Genomic DNA, 21,688 nt, shown 5'->3' on the forward strand with positions numbered 1-21,688 from the left:
ATACAGGGCCTGGAAGATTACAGAGTACAAAATCCTAGTTATGATGGTACACAGAATGGGCGTCAAAACTTGGCCTTTATGAGATCCGTAGTAGTGCAGGTAAAGTTGGATGTAGTCACTGCCCTCGAACCCATCAAAGGTGCAATAGAGGCCTGCCTCTTCTTCTCTGCCACCTCACTCTCGTTGTAAATCTTGCCTCCAATCTCTCTCTCCACTTCCTTCACTACCTTGGTGATGCATTCGGGGCTGTTAAATACAGGCCGTCCAATGAGACTGACGAATACACCGGTGCCCAAGACGGGATATGAGCCTACTCGGATACCATGGGATTTCAATCGTGCTTGAAGTGCGGTCAGATACGGTGCTATCATTGATTCCGGTCGGCTATACGAGAGTTAGTGGTATTACGAAGCGGCAGCACGACCGACATACTCTGTGAATATCTGGATTCTTAGGGGCCTCTCGCTTGGAGGCGGAAGGGGTAAAAACGGTGTGAGTTGGGTGAGCATGATTTGGAACAATTTAGGTATCCCTGGGAATATGCATAATTTGCCTTCGAGGCGGACGACCGGCTTTCCATAATGTGAGACATACAAAGGTGGGGATATAAACAATGAAACGTACCACCCATATATCTCTCCCTACAAAAATGACTTCGGCGCGCTCGGGGAACAAAGCCATTCGTTTCGTAGCTTCTCTCTGTGATGTCGTCTGCGATAATATCCATGGTCGGTGCTTGTTCATTTCGTCCAATCGTCGCAGTGTCTCCGTGTGATGAGCCAGGCTTTGTCCAAATGCCTTCGCAAGAGAAGCATACGTGATGTCGTCGTGAGTTGGACCAATGCCACCGCTGGTGACCACGAAGTCGTAATTTTGCACCATGCGCCGGCTCGCCTCGATGCTGCACGATGTCAGTGGAGTGCCTACGGAGAGCCACGATGCACGTACATTTCATTCTCGTCGTCTGAAATGACCTCTATACGTTTCCTGAAATTAGCTCAGGAAACAAGTCCGATGCAACGATGGCTGCAGACACCCACAGCTCGATGCCATGCTCAAAGCAGTACTTGGCGAAAAAGTGCGAGTTTGCCTCGAGTGTCTTGCCATTCAGAATCTCATCTCTGAAGGTGCCGGTCAGAGATGAAAGAGCAGAAGCCGTGAGAAGGGCGCACCCGATGATGAGCGCCGCCGCCGTACGAATGCACTTGCCCTCTCCCAGCGGATTTGGCGGTATTGGGGACAATTCAAAACTAAAATCGACCTTGGGCGGCCCATTACTTGAATCCCTTGCTGGCATGACGGCGATGAATTGACGAGACTGGACAGGTCGTGCGCAGGGTAATACTCTGGGTCCCTTGCCCAAGACACTCTTGTATGCTTGACGGAAAGTCGAGCTTGCTGGTATTCGAAAAGGCACTGGAAGCATCGAGGATGCAGGCTTATCCTGGAAGCATTGAAAGGGAAAGAGAACGTGGAAATGAAGGGGTCATTGCAATAAAACGTTATGGGAAAACATTACCCCAGACTTCCCCAAATACTCGGCGCTCGGCGTCATCTGGTATCCAAACAATATGTATTCAATTACGGAGCTCGTTTAATCTCGTGAATACTAAGACATTATTGAAACCAATACTCGCAAGGGAAAAAAAAAGTCCATTAGCAGACAGCAAAACTGAATGCAGCTGCTAGTACCGCAGATAACCACATCTTGGAGTTATTGGCCGTAACAACGACTGCGCTGTTCCCGGTGGACGAAGAACTGGCAGCGCTGCTAGCTTTGGTTCCAGTTCCCGAAGACGATGCTTTGACAGTGGCAGTAGTTGAAACAGAAGCTGCCTTGGTGGTTGAAGCAGAAGTTGCCTTGTTGGCTGAAGCGCTAGATGAGGCGGACGTTGAAGAGCCGGCGAGAGGTGCGGTCGACTGTCCGTCAATCTCTGCTTGGACGGAGGAGTTGAACGACCCAGACATGCCGTCAATTCTATGACAGTGTTACAATTGCATGCAGGTGAGGCACAAAGCCACTTACGTGAATTTGGCAGAAAAAGAGAGAGCAGGAATTGCCGAGTTGTTTGCGTCCTTGAGATCGTTAGAATCGACACGGATAAAACTGGGAATTATCTCGTGAGATAGAGGAACAGGAAATTAAAAAATGCGCCTACTATTCGTTACTTGTTGCTCCAATATTTGCAGACGGAATGAACTGCAGAGAAGAGACGGTAGCTACATTGACGTTCTCGGCAATGACTTGAAGAGTAGTCTATCATTCGAGTAAGGCAGTCAGAACAAACCTCTCCTTCAGGCATGTGCACTCGAATACGTACTTGTTCCTGCGAGTTTCCAACCGCGATCGCAAATTTGGCTGCACCAAATTCTTCCAATGTTGGAGAGGTGCCATCATCTTCCCAAGAGACGGTGACATTATTACCTGCATTCCAGACGGTGGAACTAATCGGGTCTGTGATCTATGTATGCATCGGTCACGTTCAGATGAGCGTATTCTTTAAAGATTCGGACTTACATAGACTGTGGCGAGCACCGACGTCGTAAGGCCAAAAAGTACAAACGCCGAGGATTTGGAGAACATCAGAGGAAAAAATTTAGGGGGGGGGTTCGAAAGAAGTGATTCGAACAAGCACGAAAGGAGAGTATAAAAAAGAGTGTAAGGTTCGAGAGAGCGTAGGGGGAGTCGCAGACACAGTAGGGTGCAACGACAGTAGACGTTGCAGTTAAGAGCAAAACAGGAGGGATAAAAAGTCGATGTGGGCCCCTTTCAGAGCGGCCGTTCAGGTACCTTCATGTCAGGCACATGCTGGTCGATCGCCGAATGGCTGCATGGACCTATTTTAGAACCTCCTCGCGATATTTTAGGCGCTGGTAGTCATCTGCATAGAAGGCTAGAAGCAAAATAATAATATCTTGAAACAAAAAAAAAGATAAGTTTCCGGCTGGAAACCAGAAGACTTTTAAGCCAGAAGAAAGCTTCCGAAAACCAAGAAGACAAGTAAATGTCCGGAACCGCCGAGTTTGCCAAGATCCTTAGACAGTGTTGTTTGCAGATGATGCACGGATAACATCATATTACAAGCAAAGTCGTTTTCATACAGATCCGCTGAAGTTCATGACAAAGTCCGGAAGCAAGGTGAGGGGATTTGTCAGCTGCCAACTTCTTTGTTCTGAGCGCGGTCCACCCTCCACCCGACCATCTAAGAAAACTGGACTTCCTGCTCACCAGATGTTCTGTATTGAGCTTCGGACACCACGGACACACTTACCGCCCTCAGCATTTTTTCTCTTTTTTTGTTACTTTTTATATCATGGCACTCATACCCGAATCATCCGAGGTCCAGAGCATCGCATTGCCTCAAGTCATGAAGATATATCTAGGGTCAGTGTCCGGAATCTCTCCTGCCGGACCTTCTTCCAGCTCCTTCTCCTCTGCCGACATTTCCTGCAGTTTCTTTGCGTTTCTCTTGTTCAGCATCGATAGACGACTGCGTAGAACGAACGCCGTTAGGAAAGCCAAGAACAAACAACTAGAAAAGATGGAAAGTCAATGAATTGATTTCTTGTTAGATGGTAGCACTGACGCCGCTGATATGGCGTGGCCCTTGCGGTAGTTATCGTCGTCATCGAAATAGATTTGGGGCGAAGCGCTGTGCGGAGGAAACATTCAGTACCAGTTGGAAGACACTGGGAGAAGCGGCATACATTGACACGCAGTTTGAGATAGACACTATAAAAGCCGTGCCAACACCTCTCTTGGATGTTGGAGAGAAGGCATTAGCAGCCCAGCTCCTGTATATACCGTCAGTGAATAATACGTTGTCGTCGCGTAGAATCAACTCACATTACAAGAGGGAACAAGCTATAGTTTCCGCCCACGACCAGGAAAAGAGCGAAATACGCTGCTCCAATGCTCTTTTGCACCGAAGTTGCGAGGATAATATACCCAACAAAAGAGACGGCACAGGAAAGCATGATATGCCAGCCTCGGTCGCGCGTACGATCACTGTGCCATGCTTGGAAGAAGACCATGAACCAACCTACGAGGTAGGGCGCCACAGTCATTCCTTGAGCATTTATGGAAGAAAATCCAAGGCCTTTAATCAACTGATCTGATGCATTAGCACTCACCCTACGAGTTCACAGATGCGTACCGTGGGTAAGAAGTACGAAATGGTGGCGACTCCAACATTGACTGATACCGTGAATTAGCCCTAGAGCATGAAGATACTGGACGGCAGACTCACAGCTAGCATAAATTAACATGAACAGCCAGGAATTGATATCCAGTATAACATGCTTGAAGCCTTCCCATCCGGTCATACCGCCATGAGATTGGGGTTTGTGATCGCGATTTAGACGGGCTTGTGCGACGGCTCGTTCCCGGGCTGTTAAGAATGTCGACGAGAAAGGGAAAGAAGGGAGGAAGAACAGAATCATCGTAGCCATGATGATTGTAGGTATGGCTTCGATCTATCCTACAAATCAGGTAACTTTCGGAAGATAGTGAAAAGGCATACAAGGAAAAGGAATTGCCACCTTTATTTAAAAATAGAGATAAGGTCGATATTGCAAGATGAACGGTCGCGCTCACCCCTTTAAAACCGAAGTATGTGCACGGACAAGACCAAATGCTACAAGACCCTGCATAGGCAACACTTGTCAAAACGATGTGATTAAAGTGCTCAAGTCAGCGAACGAACCCCAATGGCGCCGGGAAAGGTCCCGGTCATACAGAGGCTATTGGAGGGTTTAGATGAGCCAACCGGATCTAGGGAATAACACGATCTAATTCACCTGATACGCATAGCGAGTTCATGGCTAAGGGCCGCATTCAGCCAAAAGTGACATTACGTATTCTCCGTTGAATACGTACCGTTTATACCAAAATGATAGATAGTAGATTATGCCAGCGTAGTATCCTGCTTCACCGATTCCGAGAAGAACCCTTAAGACGCCATGAGCTCTGCATTGGCACTGTAATGGAAGTTACGTTTACCTGAGCACCAATAAACCTCCGTATCCTTTGGCGTAAATGAAGGATAGAGACGCAATTCCCCACCATGTCAAGGACATGAAGAAACTAGGATACGTATAGGTAAGTAGCTGGACGCAATAAAACCAGATGACGTACAATCTATTAGCTCCGATGTGCCGTTGGAGGACTGACGATGATGATGGTTTAATATATAAGATGCATATCAAAAGTAAGGTTGTGCACGCACCGTTGGCAGGCATCTCAAGGAGGCAGTAACCCACGTAGAATATACTAAGTGCTAGTGTCCACTTGGCATTTGTCGTGAGACCCTGGAAGAGATTAGAGTAAAACTGAGGCAAGGCAGTATGCTGGCATACAAAATTGTCGTTAAATTCGTCAAGTACATGGGCATTTCCGCTGCGAGAGCTTGATAAGATGATATTATCCGTGAATCAAAACGGATAGTTACATATTAGTGCGGTCTGTTTATGGGTCAGGTTTGCAACTGCTTCGCGACATACCGTCGACTTACCGAATTGATTGACTAGCAATAGTTATATGTGTTCAACGATATATTCAGGATTTCCTAAGCGCCACTTACAAACATAACTAAAATGATCATGGTATCAGCAAATGACCGAAGTCGGTATCTCAAAGCGACTTACCTGCATATCACCAACGGCAATACTCTGTTATCGATCTTCCTCTTGACTTTATACTACAGATATTTAGCATCATGGACGGAATTAAGAATGAAGGATAAAAAGTCGCACGTCTTCTTCTGGTGTAAATTCCACCGTCTCCGCATCCGCGTTCACAGCGGCAGCGTACGCTGAGTCCAACGGCGACAAGAACTGCTTCAGCCTCCTCTTTGGCACTGGTCCCAGAGCATTTTGATGGGCAGTGCCTTCCTTGTTTGGGTTCTCCTCGACGATGGAGTGTCTTTCGATATCGGCGACTGGGGCCTTGTCTTCCGACATGACGAGGAAAGAGAGAAAGAAGACGGGGGGGTCAGATGCTGTGTAGCATCATTTATACTCGGAAAGGGCTTCCTTCATCCATGGGACAGGTGATCTTTCCACTAGAAAGAAGCAGGCCCAATCATCCTGTGAGGTCATGGGATAGCCTTATCTGCTCAACTGGTGGTGATTGTCTACGTATAATTGCCGACCCTCGTCGCGATTTTAAATTCCGGTTGGAAATTTTTATTAAATGGCTTCAGTATTTTTGACTCAAATCAACTGCATTGAAATATAATTAGTGAAAGGTGACGCGAAGACAATCTACGAGACACTGACCAGCTACAAGTTATATTTCTCGTGGCTTCTATAGCGCTTCGATCAACGTCGTGCATATTGTTGTAGAGCGCACGTCCGGTTCGCACGTCCCGGTTGTGGGAGAGTAGCGAAAGAACAAAAACTACGCAGTATTCTTTAGAAGGTCTCGTCTGCCTCGAGACGCGACTGCACTGTGATGTATTGTCAATGGCTGGATGGAGAGTGCGTAAATTTAAAATCGATGACCTTACATAGTCTTTTGCCTGCTCATCTGACGCGGGAAAAAGTTTCAAGAACATGGCATGGAAAGATAGACGGTCGACGGCCCGTTCTAAACATAGATCGGGAATGTACGGACCACAAGTGAGATTTTGCGTGACAGATGTACTGCTAGATGATCAAGGGTACGGAACGGTTCGTGGAGAATTATGAATTTGCCGCCTGGAAACGAAGGAAGGGTATAGGAAAGTAGTGATACCAGAAAACAGTTGCTATCAGCGGTAGGATTGGAAAGGTGGTATTAGCCTCAAAGATGCGTCATAGGACCCTGAAAATTGTCGCCAGTCCGTAGTGGTCGCTGACCCATCTATCAGTCGGGGACCTCAAGTCGACTCCGATTCGACGAGGAACATCAAGGGTGAAGTTGAATGACTGCGGCAACGTATGACATATTTTGTCCAGCCTCGAGTCGACATAATTTAGTATGTAAAGGATCAAGACGTTGGAAGGAAGAATAAACAATACCTGCCAGGTGGAAACCTGCTGGTAGGTTGGTATCCCCATGTGAATCCACTTTCGTCATATTCTGCTCCCTTCCAAGAATCTACTAATCCGCACGACTCAGGAAGAACCTTGTCCGAATTAGAGATCGCGTTCATATCACCACCAACAATGCCAAAGTCAACGCCGACGTCGCGTAGCCTTTCGGCAGTGATATTCAGCTGGATGACTCTGGCTCCAGCGCCAGATGAAAGGGATTCGAGATGTACATTGGCCAATCGCACTTTCACCGGCGGGCGACCAGGGCCCGAGGCGAAAAGCAGGTCGGTCAGTATGGCACTTCTGTTCATTTCCGATGGAAAGGGAAGTGACCAAGCTCCGACGAGGGGTAGATTGTTCGAAATCAAGGTGACACAACCATACCCATTGTCGTCTGTCGCTTCTGACTGTGGAATGACGAAAAAGCAGTTTTGGATCCAATCCGTCGACAGAATAGTTTGGAAACCTGGGCCACGTATTTCCTGGAGAAGAATACAGCAAGGATGGGGGTACAATGACACTACGCGCCGGATATGCTCAAGTGCGCAGCGCAGCCTCTCCCGGGCCACAACATTTGCAACAAAATTTACGTTCCAGGAGACAATAGTCATTGCCAAAGGTAAATCTGGTAACAAATGAGGCACCGGAGAATAATCATCGAGTAACGTCCATGTTTTCATGGAGTAGTCCCTTACAGTACTCAAGTAGGCGGGGATGGGGAACATCATGGTCATAGGTCCGATCTCTCCGACCAAAGTGCCGAATGATTTTGGGAATTGTTTCCCACAATCACGTTCTCCTAGCAACAACACAATTTAAATTACTGCCACAACGCTCTTGCGTGCGCCAATATTACACTTTGTGCTCTGCTTTAACTATCAACCTACCTGTTTACAATTACAGTAGTACAAAAGTGAAAACTGCCTATTATCTACTAGGATCTTGTCAGTCCCATTTAATGGTGACGATTGCTAGGCGATAGAAAAGACGGGGAATGCTTGGGAGAGAATAACTGGGTCTTGAGTCTACAAATCGTGACCGCCGGCCCTGAGTCGTTCCATCATTTCCTTGAATTCCAGAGGCGCATTCTTAGTGAAAATGACGCCCAGACCCTCCAAGGTGTCATGTGCTACGCGCTGGATCCTGGCAAACATACCCTCCTCGTATTCCTTCACCGCTTTCGCCAAATTCTCCTGCATCGTTCCAGCTGAGCCGTCTCTCAGGGCAGCGACCATCTTTTCTGCCAGTTCCAATGCATCCACCATTGCATTGTTCACGCCTTCTCCAGCGAACGGCGTCATGAGGTGAGCGGCGTCACCCATCAGCGTCACTCCTGGGCGTGAAGTCCACCGGTGGTCCACAGGTAGCATCAGCAGCTGGCGTGCAATGAGGTGATCATCGTCAGCTAGACGTACAAGATCTTTGTTGGCCTCGCTCCAATCATCAAAGTACCGCTCAACTAGCGCGGCCTTGGCTGCTTGCGGGTTTGAAAAATCGATACCGCATTCATCTATCCAGTTTTCAGGGGCGCGGAGCATAGCGTAATTGCGGATACTCCCATCTCCCTGACGCTGTGCAAAGTATGCCTTCTCGTCGCTAAGGCAAAAGTAGCTTCCTTGCCCCACCAGCTTGGAAATCTCCGGATGTGTCGTGTCGACATCGCGGAAACGGACCTCCATACCACTGATTCCTGAATAGAAGGGGAGAACGTCTGTTACAAGAGGACGAACGCGGGACCATGCACCATCAGCTCCTACCACGAAGTCGAATCTGCGTGGGTCTTGCGATCCATTCGCCAAAATAACTTGGAAACGTCCGTCGGGAGTAGGCTGTACGCTGGTGACCTTGGATGCCCACTCGATGGATTTAGCTGGGACAGAATCAATGAGGAGTTGACGCAACTGAGTTCTGTCGATCTCAGGACGCCCTTCCCCGGGCGTTTCTTCGTCTATATGTATGAAACCAGTCTTGTCCGTCAGACGGAGGTGATCTGCTTCTGATCGCATATATTTTTGGAACTCTGAAGAGAGACCGGCGGCTTCCAGAGCGCATTGGCCGGTCTCCTTATGGATGTCGAGACTGCCGCCTTGGCCGCGAGCAGAGGACGAAGGGTCGAGTTCGAATATGGTGGATGGTATGTCGCCGAGGTATCGAAGAAGGCGTGCAAGAAGAAGACCGCTTGGGCCAGCGCCTATGATTGCTATGGCGGGAGTCATCTCGCGAATTCGGTTGGCCAATGCACTACAATTCACCTCTTTTATACGCGTCCGGCATTTTTCCACGTGGCGTACAGCCCTCGCCGGTTTGACGCGCCCCCCCACAGCCATGGACACACGTGTCAGCATTTTCCGTATACTAGCTTGCCGTCCCTAGAGTCTGGATGTTGCTGGATCGCCATGGCTAGGTCGATCAGCAGTTCTCTGACGAGTTACTTGTTTTTAATGGCTTTGGTTCAGTCGTCATCTTGTCTGATCTTTTGAGTCGTATCAATGTCCGGTTCGGATACGATGTCGGTTCAGTTGGAAGTCCAACTGCCATCGTCGTTTCTCTTCCAGCATTTACGAATCGAAAGGGCTCTAGATGTCGGAAATTCCGAATACACGTCCAACGTCGAGTGGTCTTTTTTTATCGACCTCCGGGTCGGATGCGTGACAAAACCATGCTGCCAGGGTTGAGACTAGTAACTGTGAGTAGGCGTCCTTTATTTCAGTCTTCAATGGTCTGAAAACGTTAATGAAGAACGCAAAGTTATCGAACGATTAAAGCGAGTACTAGCCATATGGTCATGAGGAGCGACGTCCCTCACCAAGTCAAGATTGTTTCATTGATGCACTGTCTCGTCGACGTGTTACGTTCACGAAGAATTGCTGTGCTCTCAAAGGATCAGACGCTGCTAGTCGCAGGAAATTATGACGGTCTCTAGACGTGGAAAAGGCAACCTGGACCGCTAGAAAGTCGACCGCATACCAAACTTTGACATTACGTGCTAGTTGATCTTCACACTACAATACCTTTTTTCCGCGAGGTCTATTAGTTTTTTCCAGAAAATCAATTTCTCCTTTCCATGCACACCACACAGCGCCATACCAAAAGTGCCTTATTCGCTACGTTCCTTTGACCCGTCCGCAGTACGCAGGCAACGCCTTGGTGTATTCCCACCCAGTCTCTGTTGATGATGGGCCATCAAACAAGTCCGACATGGGGTACCGCTGCTCTCAGGATTGATTCCTATTGATACTCATCTAGGAGGATGTTCTCTACTTTGGTTATTCATACTTGTCTGTCCGTGTTCAGCCGTACTCCCCTTTGCCGGACCGTGTGCATCCAGCTGTACATGTCGGCAGTTCCGACCCGCCCTCATCACTTTTTGATTCTACATCTCTGGCGGTTTTGTATTGTCTCTCGCAGCGCCCGGTCATGCCGCATATGTATTCGTATATCGACCTTATCAGGACCCAGATGTGCCGTGGCCTGTCTCTCAGTGCTCAACTGTATGGTGACGGGGCTGCGTCCAAAAAAATTTCGCCGTACTCAATGTTACCAAAGACCATGTGCTGCCAATCGGAAATTGAAGTCTCGAAAGTCGTACTCCTGGTATCGGCTCCTGTTCGTTGAATGATAATCACTATCGACGTCGCATGGAGACACTTCCAGCGAACACGAATTCCATAAAACAGTCATGCCTTATCCTGTCGTCTTGTCATCGTGGTAAGGGTTGATATGCTATGTCAGCTTTGGGGAAGCTTGATTTTTGCATCGTATCCTGAACGAACTATGTTAGTCTCCCTCTGGATTTCCCTTCGCCCAATGTGAGACGTACGGTGAATTAGATACCGCCGCCCGCCGCGGGCATGCCCAATGCGGAAAGAAAAATATCTGCTGCATCAAATACCCGTCTCCTGCAACAGTCTGATGCAAATGTCCGTAGTCTCCCCGAACATTCGAAGGAAGGGCTGAACGCATCATATATCCGACGTATTCCATATTCGACGCGCATGACACTGACAAACCCGACGGCATTAATTATGATTGCGTGATTCTGAGCGATCGCGCCGTCCTATAAAATGTCTGAGCTAGACGTCCTCAAACTGTACTTCAATTCTATCTTTCACTCACTTGAATAGCTCAAGAACAAACATCATACTGACATGTCTACCATTCCTCACGGCGGTGTTCTCAAAGTGAGCGAAAAAATACTGGCGTGTTCAGTTCGAGCGGGTACTGACTCTTTCCTTCTTGTAGGACCTCGTCGCAAGAGACAATGTAATTTCTCACCAGCTCAGAGAAGAAGCAGAGACCTTGCCTGATATCATTCTCACTGAGGTCATTTTCCTCCTATCTTTCTCTTAGTACATGTATTGATTTTTTTCCCTAAGCGCCAACTCTGCGATTTGGAGCTAATTGCCAATGGAGGCTTCAGCCCTTTGGAAGGCTTCATGACGGAGAAGGATTATAAGAGGTTTGTAGGCTTGGGTTTTTTTTACTGATTTATCCAGAATAATTGTGTTCTCAGTGTTGTCGATACTCTTCGTTTGGCAGATGGGGTTTTGTTCCCTATCCCTATCACTCTGGATGTGTCTGGCCAAGAAATCAGCCGCCTCTCAATTGTCCCTGGTTCCCGAGTTGCCCTTCGCGACCCACGGGATGAAGAACCCTTGGCCATTATAACTGGTGGGTCTGAATTTTTCACCTTCTGGTCTTCTTACTGATTTCGTGATAGTTGAGGACATCTACAAGCCAGACCGCCCTAAAGAAGCAGCGAAAGTCTTCGGTGCTGACGATCCTGCTCATCCGGCTGTAAGTTACCTGCGAAGACGCGTGCAAGAGTTCTATATTGGGGGAAATATCCAAGCCATCCAAGCCCCCACTCACTTCGACTATGTCGCGCTCAGATGTATGTATTTTCGTACAGTATACACAGGGCCGCTCGTTGATAGCTTTAATTACAGTCACCCCCGCCGAACTGCGAGCCCACTTTCAAAAACTGTCCTGGAGGAAGGTTGTCGCGTTCCAGACGCGCAATCCGATGCACCGCGCTCATCGTGAATTGACGGTTCGCGCTGCCCGACAAAGACAAGCAGTAGGTGTTCCATCTAATATCATGGGACACCAACCTTCAATGACGCATTCAGAACGTCTTGATTCATCCCGTGGTCGGACTAACCAAGCCTGGTGATGTCGACCATTATACACGGGTTCGTGTGTACGAAGCCATAATGGCCAAGTACCCCAATGGGATGGGTCATCTCGCTTTACTGCCTTTGGTTCGTGAATGCGCTAGAGTGGTGTTACCGGAACACTGAGATCATTTCCATCTAGGCGATGCGTATGGCAGGCCCTCGCGAAGCTGTATGGCACGCAATTATCCGAAAAAACTTCGGTGCAACTCATTTTATCGTTGGACGAGACCATGCTGGCCCCGGAAAGAACTCCCAAGGAAAGGATTTTTACGGCCCTTACGATGCGCAGGACCTTGTTACCAAGTATCGAGATGAGCTCCAGATCGAGATGGTACCTTTCCAACAGATGACTTATTTGCCTTCGGCAGACGAGTATCAGCCTGTTGACGAGGTTCCAAAAGGCGTTCAAACCCTCGACATTTCTGGCACTGAGCTCCGCAGACGTCTCAAAACTGGCGCACCCATTCCCGACTGGTTTAGTTATGAGTAAGTCCTTTGTTCTTTACCATCCCGTTATTATCTCTCAAACATCTCCTAGCGCCGTTGTTAAAACACTGCGTGAAAGCTACCCACCTCGCAATCAACAGGGATTCGTCCTCTTCTTTACTGGATTGCACAATTCTGGGAAAGAGAAGATTGCCAAGGCCTTACAGGTCTCACTCAATGAACAAGGAGGCCGCAGTGTTTCTCTCCTCCTTGGTGAGTCCCACTCCATTCTTCTCCACATGGAAACTTATTGAATACGCCATCAGAGGATGGAAACACCCAAGAGAGTATCGATAGAGCAGCATTTTTTGCCGCCGAGCTCGCTCGTGCCGGGGCTGCAGTCATCGCCGCGCCTTTCGCCCCCCAAGAAGACGCGCGGCAGGCTGCGAAAGACACCATCCTCCAATCTGCCGGTGCTGGAGACAATTTCTTCTTAATACATGTCGCTACACCTCTCGAGCACTGCGAAAAGACGGATAGGAAGGGCATTTATGCCAAAGCACGCCGCGGTGAAATTACTGGATGCCCCGGCGTCGATATGGCATACGAAAAGCCTTCCTGTGCAGACCTTACGGTAGATCTGGTGTCGCAGAGCGTGCCGGAAATCGTTCATAGTGCGCATTTCTATTGCTCGTGTGGTAGCTTATGTCTAACCCTAATTTCAGGTATCGTCCTGTTATTGGAGACTAATTCTTTGGTATAAGCATCTTGTAAATAGCCATTGTAATTGTATATCTAGACGTTTGAGGATCCAATGTATGTACTACCTTATGCATGAATGGGAGTGACCGATCGCCGAATGAGCTTCCCGGCATCTTACTCGTTCTTCAGCCTCAGCTTTCTTGTCTTTGACAGAGTCTGCTTGTCCTGGCGCCGATCTTGATTTCAGAACACTACTTACTGTACAGTGCCATGGTATCGCTCTCAGATTCTTTACTGACCTTGACATTCCAGCGATCTGACAGATTTCAATGCCTGTAATACCAGAATCACGTCGCCTTGAGCAAGATCTTGATTCGATAACGGATCGCGAGGAATACACCATCTCATTCTTTGCTGTGTTTGTGACGGATCCAGATAGACCAAGGCATTGCTAACAGTGTCTACTGGGTTGTGCGATGCAGATCGCCTTGGGACTAAGGGAAGAGCACAAGGATCTGCATCATCTAGATGCTCGCCTGCTATCCAAGTGACAGACTTTTTGCTCCAGTTCCATTTGTTTCTTGACGAAGGGGCGAACTTCTCAGCAGCTCTCTGAGCTCCTACATAGATTGGATAAATGCAACTACGAGATCAATGATCACGACTGAGAGCGTCGCTTTGTCTTCATGGAAATCATACTCACAACAAACACAGTCTTTGCGGTAACATTTGTAACCACAGCTCGAGTCAAACCATGTCCCTCGTTTTTCTTCTCTTCGATCGACTCGTTGGAATTCTATTCTTGCCAAAGTCTCCAAACGCGCAAGCTACAAGCGCTGGCTGAAAAACATCACCGATGTTATCGTCTACAAGCGTTAGATTCTGATTGACTCTGTCAGGCAGTAAAACCTTCTGCTTCCATGTTCCACTGTGTTGGATTTTCTGGCAGGCGACTTGTGTGTGTGATCGTATCCTTGCTATCACTCTCACTCGATCGATATCTTCTTGAAATATCTCATGGCTTCGCTCTCTATGAACTTGGCTGAATGTAATTGCGATGATGTATTTAGTTGGATGGTGCAGGCTAGGCGTATAAATGTCCCTAAATAAATTTCAAAACGGAGAATGGACGGTAGGAACTGGAAACGAGCCATACATGGCCATCCTTCGGTTACAGACCGACGTAACAAGTGAAGCCAAGATCGATCTAATACGTGATTCCGATTGACCATGCAGAAAGGAAGGCGTCATGATGGTAGAAGGACAAGGAAGATAAGATAAGATCTGCCAATCAACCTTTCGAACCAGTGCCTTATCACTGAGCCTATCAGCCACCATCATGTCCGATTTTTCATCCGCGGGAGTAATTTCGTTCGCCGATGAGGGTCAGTATTCTTGAAGAGAAATTCTTGCGCAGAATTGACGCCGCACAGAAGTGACGAATGCCGCTTGGGGGGATGGGCTGCCTCAAGAGCTTGTTGACGCCATTGCCGATGAGCTAGAAGGTCAAGATGACGCCCTCAGGAATGCCTCCCTCGTCAATCAATCATTCCATTCCTCGTGTCAAAAGTTGTTGTTCTCCCGTATTGAGTTGAAGTTTCGCCGCCCAAGACCTAATCCTTATATCCAGTTCCATCGGCTAATCCTGGACTCGCCACGCATCGCAGCGCTGGTAAAGACCCTCCGTATTCACGACTTTTACGGGGGAGGTCTCGAAAGTACCTGGTTCCTACAAGACGATATTCTGATCCCCAGAATCATCGAGCTCCTGGTTAATTTAACTTCTATCACCGTGGTTGCGGCGAGGTTCATTACCCGCAGGAGCCAGAACCTGTCCAGTGCCATAAGGGCATCCCTCTTCTACACACCTTTGCCCCGCCTGACCAGCATATCTCTCGTGAATGTGATTCTTCCCCACTTTCAAGAGCTCGTGGATCTTCTTGTTGACCGTCCGGCACTCAAGGAAGTCAAACTATTGGATGTCCTTGTCCATGCACAAACAATCGCGCATTCGTTACCATACCATGCCGTTATCGATAGCTCTCGATTGCCACAACTGTCTTCTCTTGCCGTACGGATGTCTCAGTTGAATGGGACACCATTTGAAATGTTGATGAATTCTTCGTTCTCTACTCATGTATTCGGACACCTGGAGAGGCTGCAGTTTTATTTAACCTGCACTCCTAGATCTGTCCATTCAGGGAGTCTACAGAAACTTCTTGACATGTCCCGGAATACGTTGAAGGAACTCGTTCTATATACCTTCATTGAACGATGTGCGTAGTCAGCTTCGGACTTCCTCTTTCATCGTCTCATTAATGTGCTACAGCTACTGAGAATTTCGTGGATATCAGTTGTGTTCCACGTATTACCTGCGTGTTCTCGACGTACGATTTTATTGGGGGACTCCCAGACCTTTTTCGAGGGCATTATAATCATGACTTACGTCGAATGGAGGACGTAACGCTGAGAGTCGTCTCCCTTGACTCGCAAGCATTGAATCGTTGCCCCGTCGAGATATGGGAGTCGCTCGACGATCTCATGGTACGCGTAAAAAATCGCGTGAATTTTGTCGTTGTTACAGAACCCGAATCCGTCGGAAGACGAGGAAACAAGCATTTGGATAAGCAGAAAGTCAAGGAAGGGTTAAGGAGGACGAACTTGATGGGCATTTTGGATGTCGAGGTAATTGGTGGAGATCTGAGAACCGAGCTTGAGAGGGGCTACAGCACTCTTTAAAAGAGGTTCCTTTCAAGTGATGAAAGTCACGTTGGTCATTCAAACATAGCGTAGATTAAAAGAATATAGTGGTGCGAGAGTAGACATAGCATTAAAGATTTAAAGCACGTATGTTTATAAGTTGCATAGGGCTGCGGATTGCGTCAGCTTTAGAACAGACCCATATATAGAATATACTAACCGTCTGCACGGCAGAAACAACATATTCCAATGCAACAGCCGGACAAGTACCACAACAACCGCTACTCTTCTCTTCCGGTTGTTGGCTACAAGATAGAGTTATTCATATTACCTCCGTTGAAAGATAGAAACATACATAATAATGGTCTAGGGTTGCGGCTGGGGTTAGTATCCCTGGGGTGGTCCACCATATCCTTGAGGGGTCAGTTGCCTCAAATTAATTGAATAAAATGAAAACTTGGTGTGGTATTCAATTATTATTCACACAAAACTAATAAATGTCCTGACATGGCGTCGGTTTGTGCCCAGTCACGTTATCGCATTACTAGTTTGGAATCCATGTGGCTATGCAGGGGGTGAATTTTCAAAAACTACTTGCGAGGTAGGGATCGTGGCCTTGTTGAATTCAAGTCGGAAAATGTACGGTGGCTCGGACCGACGAGACGCGTCGTTACAATCACAGTCACATCGCTTTCTTGTTTTCTAACGATGATGATGCCCTCAGTGGCATCCATACCAGGGCCAAGCAGTATAGGGACATCCTCAGCACGCAAACGATCCAGTACAGAGAGTCTGGGTGTTATACGACCAGAGAAACGACCACGAACAGGCACGGCTGGCGAAAAGAAGAAGCGGCGGCGTAAGAAAAAGAAGAAAAGTATTGTTGATAACGCGCTGGCATCGACGTCTGTTGTACGTGTGGTGCTTTGTTTACACAAGAGTCTAAGATCTTACCCGAATGCTGGACAGAAAGCGGCAAATACAATGAATGTTGACGCTAACGCCCAGGAAAGCAGCGACGCTACTGTGAGTGAACCACTTTCGTACAAGACACAATCTGACTCTTTGTAGCTTGCGTCAGTCTCATCAGAGAGTGATGTAAGTCTTTCTATTTTACTGAAGACCTGTTTTATTCTCACAAGGCTTTAGGCTCCTAAAGAGCCCGCCGCAGCACCAGTACGTTGGTCTCTTTAGGTCATCGGCATTGGTTCTAATACAGAGCAGGTTGACATGAAAGGTAAAGTCAAGGCGAAATCGTTACACGAGTCTCCCGAAGACACCATAATTCGTCTAAAGGAGGAACTTCAGGCAAAGTCACAGGTTTGTTTCTCGTCCAGTGCCCCGTCCTGTTGCGGTCTCACCTTTTGACCAGCTCCTGAAGAAGCACAACGATGTCTTGCGTCAAGTCCAGCAGACCATGACCTGCCAAGTATGTTTAGACTTGCTCCGCAAACCCTACGCTCTTTCTCCCTGCGGTCACGTCGCCTGTCAAGACTGCCTCTTGCAATGGTTTACAAATCCCGCCGTAGATGTCGGAGCGCTTCTTGCCCATAAGCCCAAGACGTGTCCTCATTGTCGTACTGTCATTACGAAGCGACCCATCGAAATATGGACGATCAAAAGCACCGTCACCGGTCTTCTCAAATCAGGTCTGCTTTCCGATATCCAGGATCACCCTCAGTCAGAAACGACTGTCGAGGGTGACCCGTGGAAAGGTACTTTTGGCACTCGTTTGCAACAGGACGACCAGGATTTGGACATGTTAGGGATATTTGACGAGGAAGATGGTGTACGCCGTTGTCGCCATTGCATGCACGAGATTTGGGCTGGAGTTTGCTCGAATTGTGATCGCTTTTACCCTGGCAGTCAGGATGCACCACGTGGAAGGGACTCAATGCCCAGCGGTTTGTGGAATCCTCCCAATTTCCGCCATCACCCTGGGAATGTCTTCGGTTTGGATGTAGAGATGAGCGACGAGGAAGACTACGACGGAAGTTTCCTTGATGGCAGTGTTGGCAGCTTCATTGATGATGACCAGGTTATTGAAGTCCATGATTCGGATTCAGAGGGCGACAGAAGAAGTGTCTCCTCTTGGCGAGAGGGGTCCTATTCTGAGACGCATAGCAGTCCATCAGAAGTGCTGGAGCTCTCACTGGCGTCTTCGCCTCCTCGCTCAAGCGTATATCCGTCTCTGCGGAACCTTTCGCCTCATTCAAGTTCCTCCTCGAGCTCCCACCATGATACCTGGGATGCTACGCGTACGAATTCTGTAAATGGAGAAGACAGCACTTTCGAAGAAGAAGATGGGGGCAATCCTAGACCTTCTGTTATGTATCGTCCGAGCATCAGGCCGATCGTTATTGATGATGACGACGACGATGATGAAGAGGTTGCAGTATTATACCGAAGTGAAACAGGTGGGGATGAAGACGGGGATATCCCAATTCCTATGACTTATCGAGGTCGTATTGGGAACAGACTTCGTGCTATGTCTGATGATGAAGACGATGACGACGTTCACCCTGCATCTGCCTATTCGAACTTCACTGACGAAGGCTACGATGTCTATCAACATCTGGCATACGACGAGGATGGATATGCCGAACCAGAAGATGCCAGCGATGGGGAGGCGCTTGGATATTATGCAGATGAAGTATATGGATATTCGGATAGTGATCGTGACTATGGGTATGATGATGAAGATGATGGTTCTGTTCCAGGGCCCCCGTCACATCTTCGTGATTATCTGGCTCAGAGTGATGAGGAAGATGAGGATGACCTGTACTATTAAGGATCAAGGACTTCGTTTCGCATCGGTATACGTCGATTTAAGTAAATATGTACCATGGACAGATTTCCTTTGCATCTTGGAAATGCCAAGTAATAATAATAATGTCGTCTAATCTTATATATGTATATTATGCTATTACTGACATACTGACTCCCTCACTTCCCCAATTTGCGTAAGATCTGGTTTTGAACCACGAGCAATAGGGAGTACATCATCTCAATTCGCTATTAGCAGAATTAGCAGGGTCAACATCGGAACAATTGCAAGACGTACCGGAATGTCAACTTTGTACTCTTTGGCCAATCTGACGACTTCGCCCAGAATGACTTCGACTTCAATAGGCAAACTTTTTTCAGCGTCGAGCATCATACTTGGCTTGTGCGAGTGGTCGGGTTCTATGTGCAGAACTCTGGTTCTCTCAACGGTGCCTTCTACTAGAGACGAAGGAAGACCATCCTCAGTGTCTGGAAAGCCCATTGCTCTTCCTAAAAAGGACAATAAGCACGGCACACAAGATAAAACATACCAGTACTTGCCTAAGTTCATTAGCTCAGTCAATACAGCCTTAACGTTTGGAATGGTGCTCTCGTTTATGAGATGTGCTGTCTTCGGATACACGTAAGTTTCATATGGAACCGCAGGATCTGAAGGTAGTGGTCGAAATATGGCTGTCGGGGTATACCTTTTGCAAGAAGAATGAAAAGGGGCTGCTCGACGAATTCCAATGATTGATGCTCACCCTGTCAAAGTTGCTAGCGAAGAGAATGCTACATTCCAAAAGTTCTTTGCAAATCTCAACCTTTGGATTTCAGATACTAGGGTGACTGTGCTTCCACCCTTCTCTAACATCCCGCCGATGTCACGAAGAATGGAATCTTCTTCCGGGGTATTGACAATGGTCGTGAAATCCCGATACCTGTACATGCCGAGAGTTGGTCTATCCTAAGGGTCATGCATCATTCATCTTTTCTGCAAGCTGAATATTATTGGACGAACTTACAAAGGCACCGTGCTGTACGACATTCGGCGCGAGTAGATTGGTAGCTATAAACACGGAGGTACTGATAATCTGTGGAGGACCTTTACCGAGGCTCTTGATAGCATTGTAGAGGTCGACCTCGACGCCCAAACCGTTCTGGATTAAAACATATATCGGTTGAGGGTACTTGTCAGAATATGGGGCAGACAGAAGCGGCTCCAGAATCTCGGGCGTTTTGATGAGTTCTGGAACGGCCTTGGTGGTGAGAACGACGTAGTCATATCGTTGGTCCGCAGCGCTTGCAACGGAGGAGCACACTGTAAGAATTAATTGTCAAGCCATTGATTGAAGCAGCAAGGATAGGAGGATAGGAAGTCCGAATAGATCGGAGCTGCCAACTCGTTATTGTTGCAAAAATTACCATGGTTGGAATTTATGTTCCATTGGACTTCCTACGAGGTTGGCATAGCGGAACGGCGTCAACTCACATCTATCAGGCCTCCATCCTGGTATATCACCGTATTTACGGCTTTTAAAATGCATCCCATGTTCTATCTGCGAGGTCACATCTCAAAGAATACCAGTAATTTACACAAAAGCCTACCATTGACTAGGTGATAGTTACTCCTCGCCACGGCCGTGACTCGTGCGAGACCGCTCTTCTTGAAGATGAGAGAGTCTTGGCGAATCAAAATGTGAAGCCTAAGGAGAAGTCTTATACTCACATACGGCGCCAACTGCGCCAAAACCAACGAGCAGAACATCCTTGGGCGCCATGATAGCTGGATCGATTCAGTTGCAAGGAGAGGTTTGGTTTTCAAATTCTAATTCGAAAGATAACACACATCTAATGCTGCCGTCGGCATTTTTTCTTCCAATCCCGGTTCGTCATATTACATGAGCATTGAAGATATTATCGTGTACGTCATCTGAGATATCAGCTTCGTACTAAAACATTACACGATCACGGGGATCGCCAAGTCCGTTGTAAAGGCGGATTCCAAGGGTAGGGAGTGTTTTTGCAGGCCTCTGCATGGCTCTTGAGGTTGTTACAATCTCTGTCATCACAGAGATGCAGAGCTCTGCTTGTTCATGAAGAGGGATCACTGGTGCTGTCTCTGTCTCAGTGCCAAGTCTTGGCTGATGCTGATTCATGAGAGACATCGGCACCAAGTGTCTCTTCTTCACTCCCACTTTCATCCCACATCCCTAGGTGAGATGAGCTCCACTCTCACTGTCAATCATTTCTGACTGCCACTCTCAGGCTTTGAGGCTTTGCCTCCTCCTTTGCTTATCAATAACTCCTGTTGCCTGGTGAGGCTCTACCTCTTTTTTTATCTCACAATTGGCTCACTTGAGTAGTCTTGGCTTTGCCAGACCTAATCAATCCTCATTCAGTACTACTGCACCATTATTATACAAGTCATCAAGTTTTTTGTTTAGATGTTCATCCTTCAAATCTATGGATTTCATTTATGACCTTCAATCCATTGATCAATGTTGAAGGTGTCACTGCCTTGGCTAAACATTGCAAAGACCTTGTTGAGGAATGTGTTAGAGGCACTATCAATATTCTCAACTTTGTGGACAGACTTCACCAACTTGGCATTTCATCTAAGGTTGCCAGAGACCACATCAGATTTCTACAGGAGTGGATTAAGCAAGCTAGCCCATAGAGCTCAACTGTTGCACCCTCTAATATACAAGATGGTGACAGTAAGGACATTTGTGTGACAGACCACAGAGAGGCCACTCTATCAGACTTGTCTCAGGCTGAGGTTAAGGAGTTTTGATAAAAGTGAGTCAAAAAATCTAAAGCCACTGCTAAACAGTTTCAAGAAGCCACTTGGGTGATGCTCTATTCAAAGCTTCAATTCCTTCATCAGACATCTA

At 47.6% G+C, this 21,688-nt stretch overlaps 9 protein-coding genes across 9 annotated transcripts; 3 read left to right on the forward strand and 6 right to left on the reverse strand.

Annotated features, from left to right (window-relative positions):
* Nucleotides 1-62: 62 nt before the first annotated feature.
* BT62DRAFT_883666 (Molybdopterin binding protein) lies at nucleotides 63-1,297 on the reverse strand (the record flags this gene model as incomplete). Its single annotated transcript, XM_043182762.1, has 6 exons — nucleotides 63-384; nucleotides 433-572; nucleotides 625-901; nucleotides 949-987; nucleotides 1,041-1,121; nucleotides 1,173-1,297. 6 exons carry the CDS (start codon nucleotides 1,295-1,297, stop codon nucleotides 63-65), a joined length of 984 nt encoding a protein of 327 aa, XP_043045175.1.
* Nucleotides 1,298-1,538: 241 nt separating this feature from the next.
* On the reverse strand, nucleotides 1,539-2,828 carry BT62DRAFT_441885 (uncharacterized protein). The gene is made up of 5 exons (XM_043180897.1): nucleotides 2,519-2,828; nucleotides 2,322-2,462; nucleotides 2,160-2,257; nucleotides 2,027-2,107; nucleotides 1,539-1,978 (listed from the first exon to the last, which is right to left on the reverse strand). Exons 1-5 carry the CDS (start codon nucleotides 2,582-2,584, stop codon nucleotides 1,657-1,659), a joined length of 708 nt encoding a protein of 235 aa, XP_043045176.1. The 5' UTR covers nucleotides 2,585-2,828; the 3' UTR covers nucleotides 1,539-1,656.
* A 429-nt stretch (nucleotides 2,829-3,257) lies between these two features.
* BT62DRAFT_442131 (MFS general substrate transporter) lies at nucleotides 3,258-6,089 on the reverse strand. Its single transcript, XM_043180898.1, has 20 exons — nucleotides 5,755-6,089; nucleotides 5,647-5,699; nucleotides 5,583-5,590; nucleotides 5,514-5,525; nucleotides 5,451-5,463; nucleotides 5,359-5,398; nucleotides 5,229-5,310; nucleotides 5,138-5,168; nucleotides 5,003-5,086; nucleotides 4,880-4,951; nucleotides 4,801-4,824; nucleotides 4,707-4,743; nucleotides 4,598-4,647; nucleotides 4,524-4,542; nucleotides 4,251-4,476; nucleotides 4,158-4,198; nucleotides 3,848-4,110; nucleotides 3,709-3,795; nucleotides 3,588-3,653; nucleotides 3,258-3,533 (listed from the first exon to the last, which is right to left on the reverse strand). The coding sequence occupies exons 1-20, from the start codon at nucleotides 5,959-5,961 to the stop codon at nucleotides 3,362-3,364; spliced, it is 1,587 nt and encodes a 528-aa protein (XP_043045177.1). The 5' UTR covers nucleotides 5,962-6,089; the 3' UTR covers nucleotides 3,258-3,361.
* Nucleotides 6,090-6,308: 219 nt separating this feature from the next.
* On the reverse strand, nucleotides 6,309-8,009 carry BT62DRAFT_442136 (uncharacterized protein). The gene is made up of 4 exons (XM_043180899.1): nucleotides 7,003-8,009; nucleotides 6,617-6,940; nucleotides 6,510-6,529; nucleotides 6,309-6,400 (listed from the first exon to the last, which is right to left on the reverse strand). Exons 1-2 carry the CDS (start codon nucleotides 7,749-7,751, stop codon nucleotides 6,796-6,798), a joined length of 894 nt encoding a protein of 297 aa, XP_043045178.1. The 5' UTR covers nucleotides 7,752-8,009; the 3' UTR covers nucleotides 6,309-6,400; nucleotides 6,510-6,529; nucleotides 6,617-6,795.
* On the reverse strand, nucleotides 7,851-9,401 carry BT62DRAFT_927414 (monooxygenase FAD-binding protein). Its single transcript, XM_043185239.1, has one exon. It carries the CDS (start codon nucleotides 9,231-9,233, stop codon nucleotides 8,043-8,045), a length of 1,191 nt encoding a protein of 396 aa, XP_043045179.1. The 5' UTR covers nucleotides 9,234-9,401; the 3' UTR covers nucleotides 7,851-8,042.
* A 1,729-nt stretch (nucleotides 9,402-11,130) lies between these two features.
* BT62DRAFT_984707 (ATP-sulfurylase) lies at nucleotides 11,131-13,436 on the forward strand. The gene is made up of 11 exons (XM_043189880.1): nucleotides 11,131-11,198; nucleotides 11,260-11,340; nucleotides 11,394-11,476; nucleotides 11,531-11,688; nucleotides 11,738-11,911; nucleotides 11,967-12,097; nucleotides 12,150-12,281; nucleotides 12,337-12,683; nucleotides 12,736-12,896; nucleotides 12,950-13,297; nucleotides 13,349-13,436. Exons 1-11 carry the CDS (start codon nucleotides 11,166-11,168, stop codon nucleotides 13,384-13,386), a joined length of 1,686 nt encoding a protein of 561 aa, XP_043045180.1. The 5' UTR covers nucleotides 11,131-11,165; the 3' UTR covers nucleotides 13,387-13,436.
* A 1,215-nt stretch (nucleotides 13,437-14,651) lies between these two features.
* BT62DRAFT_991169 (uncharacterized protein) lies at nucleotides 14,652-16,194 on the forward strand. Its single transcript, XM_043190268.1, has 3 exons — nucleotides 14,652-14,710; nucleotides 14,759-15,601; nucleotides 15,655-16,194. Exons 1-3 carry the CDS (start codon nucleotides 14,665-14,667, stop codon nucleotides 16,062-16,064), a joined length of 1,299 nt encoding a protein of 432 aa, XP_043045181.1. The 5' UTR covers nucleotides 14,652-14,664; the 3' UTR covers nucleotides 16,065-16,194.
* Nucleotides 16,195-16,532: 338 nt separating this feature from the next.
* On the forward strand, nucleotides 16,533-18,973 carry BT62DRAFT_991170 (uncharacterized protein). Its single transcript, XM_043190269.1, has 6 exons — nucleotides 16,533-16,937; nucleotides 16,995-17,051; nucleotides 17,097-17,123; nucleotides 17,175-17,201; nucleotides 17,250-17,345; nucleotides 17,398-18,973. Exons 1-6 carry the CDS (start codon nucleotides 16,734-16,736, stop codon nucleotides 18,814-18,816), a joined length of 1,830 nt encoding a protein of 609 aa, XP_043045182.1. The 5' UTR covers nucleotides 16,533-16,733; the 3' UTR covers nucleotides 18,817-18,973.
* Nucleotides 18,894-20,634, reverse strand: BT62DRAFT_442294 (6-phosphogluconate dehydrogenase C-terminal domain-like protein). Its single transcript, XM_043180900.1, has 8 exons — nucleotides 20,521-20,634; nucleotides 20,400-20,474; nucleotides 20,284-20,346; nucleotides 19,817-20,112; nucleotides 19,556-19,758; nucleotides 19,353-19,498; nucleotides 19,090-19,301; nucleotides 18,894-19,040 (listed from the first exon to the last, which is right to left on the reverse strand). Exons 1-8 carry the CDS (start codon nucleotides 20,570-20,572, stop codon nucleotides 18,972-18,974), a joined length of 1,116 nt encoding a protein of 371 aa, XP_043045183.1. The 5' UTR covers nucleotides 20,573-20,634; the 3' UTR covers nucleotides 18,894-18,971.
* Between the last annotated feature and the right edge of the window lie 1,054 nt (nucleotides 20,635-21,688).

The sequence above is a fragment of the Guyanagaster necrorhizus genome, assembly GCF_019112545.1.
Source record: "Guyanagaster necrorhizus MCA 3950 unplaced genomic scaffold BT62scaffold_3, whole genome shotgun sequence".
Classification (NCBI taxonomy): domain Eukaryota; kingdom Fungi; phylum Basidiomycota; class Agaricomycetes; order Agaricales; family Physalacriaceae; genus Guyanagaster; species Guyanagaster necrorhizus.

What these genes read in the sequence shown, in the direction of transcription:
- BT62DRAFT_441885 (XM_043180897.1), bottom strand. Translation starts at nt 2,584, where the DNA reads ATGTTCTCCAAATCCTCGGCGTTTGTACTTTTTGGCCTTACGACGTCG. An exon ending in CGGTGCTCGCCACAGTCTAT is followed by an intron (nt 2,463 to 2,518) that starts GTAAGTCCGAAT and finishes ATGCATACATAG; the next exon opens with ATCACAGACCCGATTAGTTC. An exon ending in TTGGAAACTCGCAGGAACAA is followed by an intron (nt 2,258 to 2,321) that starts GTACGTATTCGA and finishes CTCGAATGATAG; the next exon opens with ACTACTCTTCAAGTCATTGC.
- BT62DRAFT_442131 (XM_043180898.1), bottom strand. Translation starts at nt 5,961, where the DNA reads ATGTCGGAAGACAAGGCCCCAGTCGCCGATATCGAAAGACACTCCATC. An exon ending in GAACTCGCTATGCGTATCAG is followed by an intron (nt 4,744 to 4,800) that starts GTGAATTAGATC and finishes ACCCTCCAATAG; the next exon opens with CCTCTGTATGACCGGGACCT. An exon ending in CCTTTCCCGGCGCCATTGGG is followed by an intron (nt 4,648 to 4,706) that starts GTTCGTTCGCTG and finishes TTGCCTATGCAG; the next exon opens with GGTCTTGTAGCATTTGGTCT.
- BT62DRAFT_442136 (XM_043180899.1), bottom strand. Translation starts at nt 7,751, where the DNA reads ATGACCATGATGTTCCCCATCCCCGCCTACTTGAGTACTGTAAGGGAC. An exon ending in AGCAGGTTTCCACCTGGCAG is followed by an intron (nt 6,941 to 7,002) that starts GTATTGTTTATT and finishes TGTCGACTCGAG; the next exon opens with GCTGGACAAAATATGTCATA.
- BT62DRAFT_927414 (XM_043185239.1), bottom strand. Translation starts at nt 9,233, where the DNA reads ATGACTCCCGCCATAGCAATCATAGGCGCTGGCCCAAGCGGTCTTCTT.
- BT62DRAFT_984707 (XM_043189880.1), top strand. Translation starts at nt 11,166, where the DNA reads ATGTCTACCATTCCTCACGGCGGTGTTCTCAAA. An exon ending in ACCCTTGGCCATTATAACTG is followed by an intron (nt 11,689 to 11,737) that starts GTGGGTCTGAAT and finishes ATTTCGTGATAG; the next exon opens with TTGAGGACATCTACAAGCCA. An exon ending in CTGCCCGACAAAGACAAGCA is followed by an intron (nt 12,098 to 12,149) that starts GTAGGTGTTCCA and finishes TGACGCATTCAG; the next exon opens with AACGTCTTGATTCATCCCGT.
- BT62DRAFT_991169 (XM_043190268.1), top strand. Translation starts at nt 14,665, where the DNA reads ATGTCCGATTTTTCATCCGCGGGAGTAATTTCGTTCGCCGATGAGG. An exon ending in AATTTCGTTCGCCGATGAGG is followed by an intron (nt 14,711 to 14,758) that starts GTCAGTATTCTT and finishes GACGCCGCACAG; the next exon opens with AAGTGACGAATGCCGCTTGG. An exon ending in ATATACCTTCATTGAACGAT is followed by an intron (nt 15,602 to 15,654) that starts GTGCGTAGTCAG and finishes AATGTGCTACAG; the next exon opens with CTACTGAGAATTTCGTGGAT.
- BT62DRAFT_991170 (XM_043190269.1), top strand. Translation starts at nt 16,734, where the DNA reads ATGATGATGCCCTCAGTGGCATCCATACCAGGGCCAAGCAGTATAGGG. An exon ending in AGGAAAGCAGCGACGCTACT is followed by an intron (nt 17,052 to 17,096) that starts GTGAGTGAACCA and finishes GACTCTTTGTAG; the next exon opens with CTTGCGTCAGTCTCATCAGA. An exon ending in AACTTCAGGCAAAGTCACAG is followed by an intron (nt 17,346 to 17,397) that starts GTTTGTTTCTCG and finishes CCTTTTGACCAG; the next exon opens with CTCCTGAAGAAGCACAACGA.
- BT62DRAFT_442294 (XM_043180900.1), bottom strand. Translation starts at nt 20,572, where the DNA reads ATGGCGCCCAAGGATGTTCTGCTCGTTGGTTTTGGCGCAGTTGGCGCC. An exon ending in TAACTATCACCTAGTCAATG is followed by an intron (nt 20,347 to 20,399) that starts GTAGGCTTTTGT and finishes CCTCGCAGATAG; the next exon opens with AACATGGGATGCATTTTAAA. An exon ending in GACTGAGCTAATGAACTTAG is followed by an intron (nt 19,302 to 19,352) that starts GCAAGTACTGGT and finishes TGTCCTTTTTAG; the next exon opens with GAAGAGCAATGGGCTTTCCA.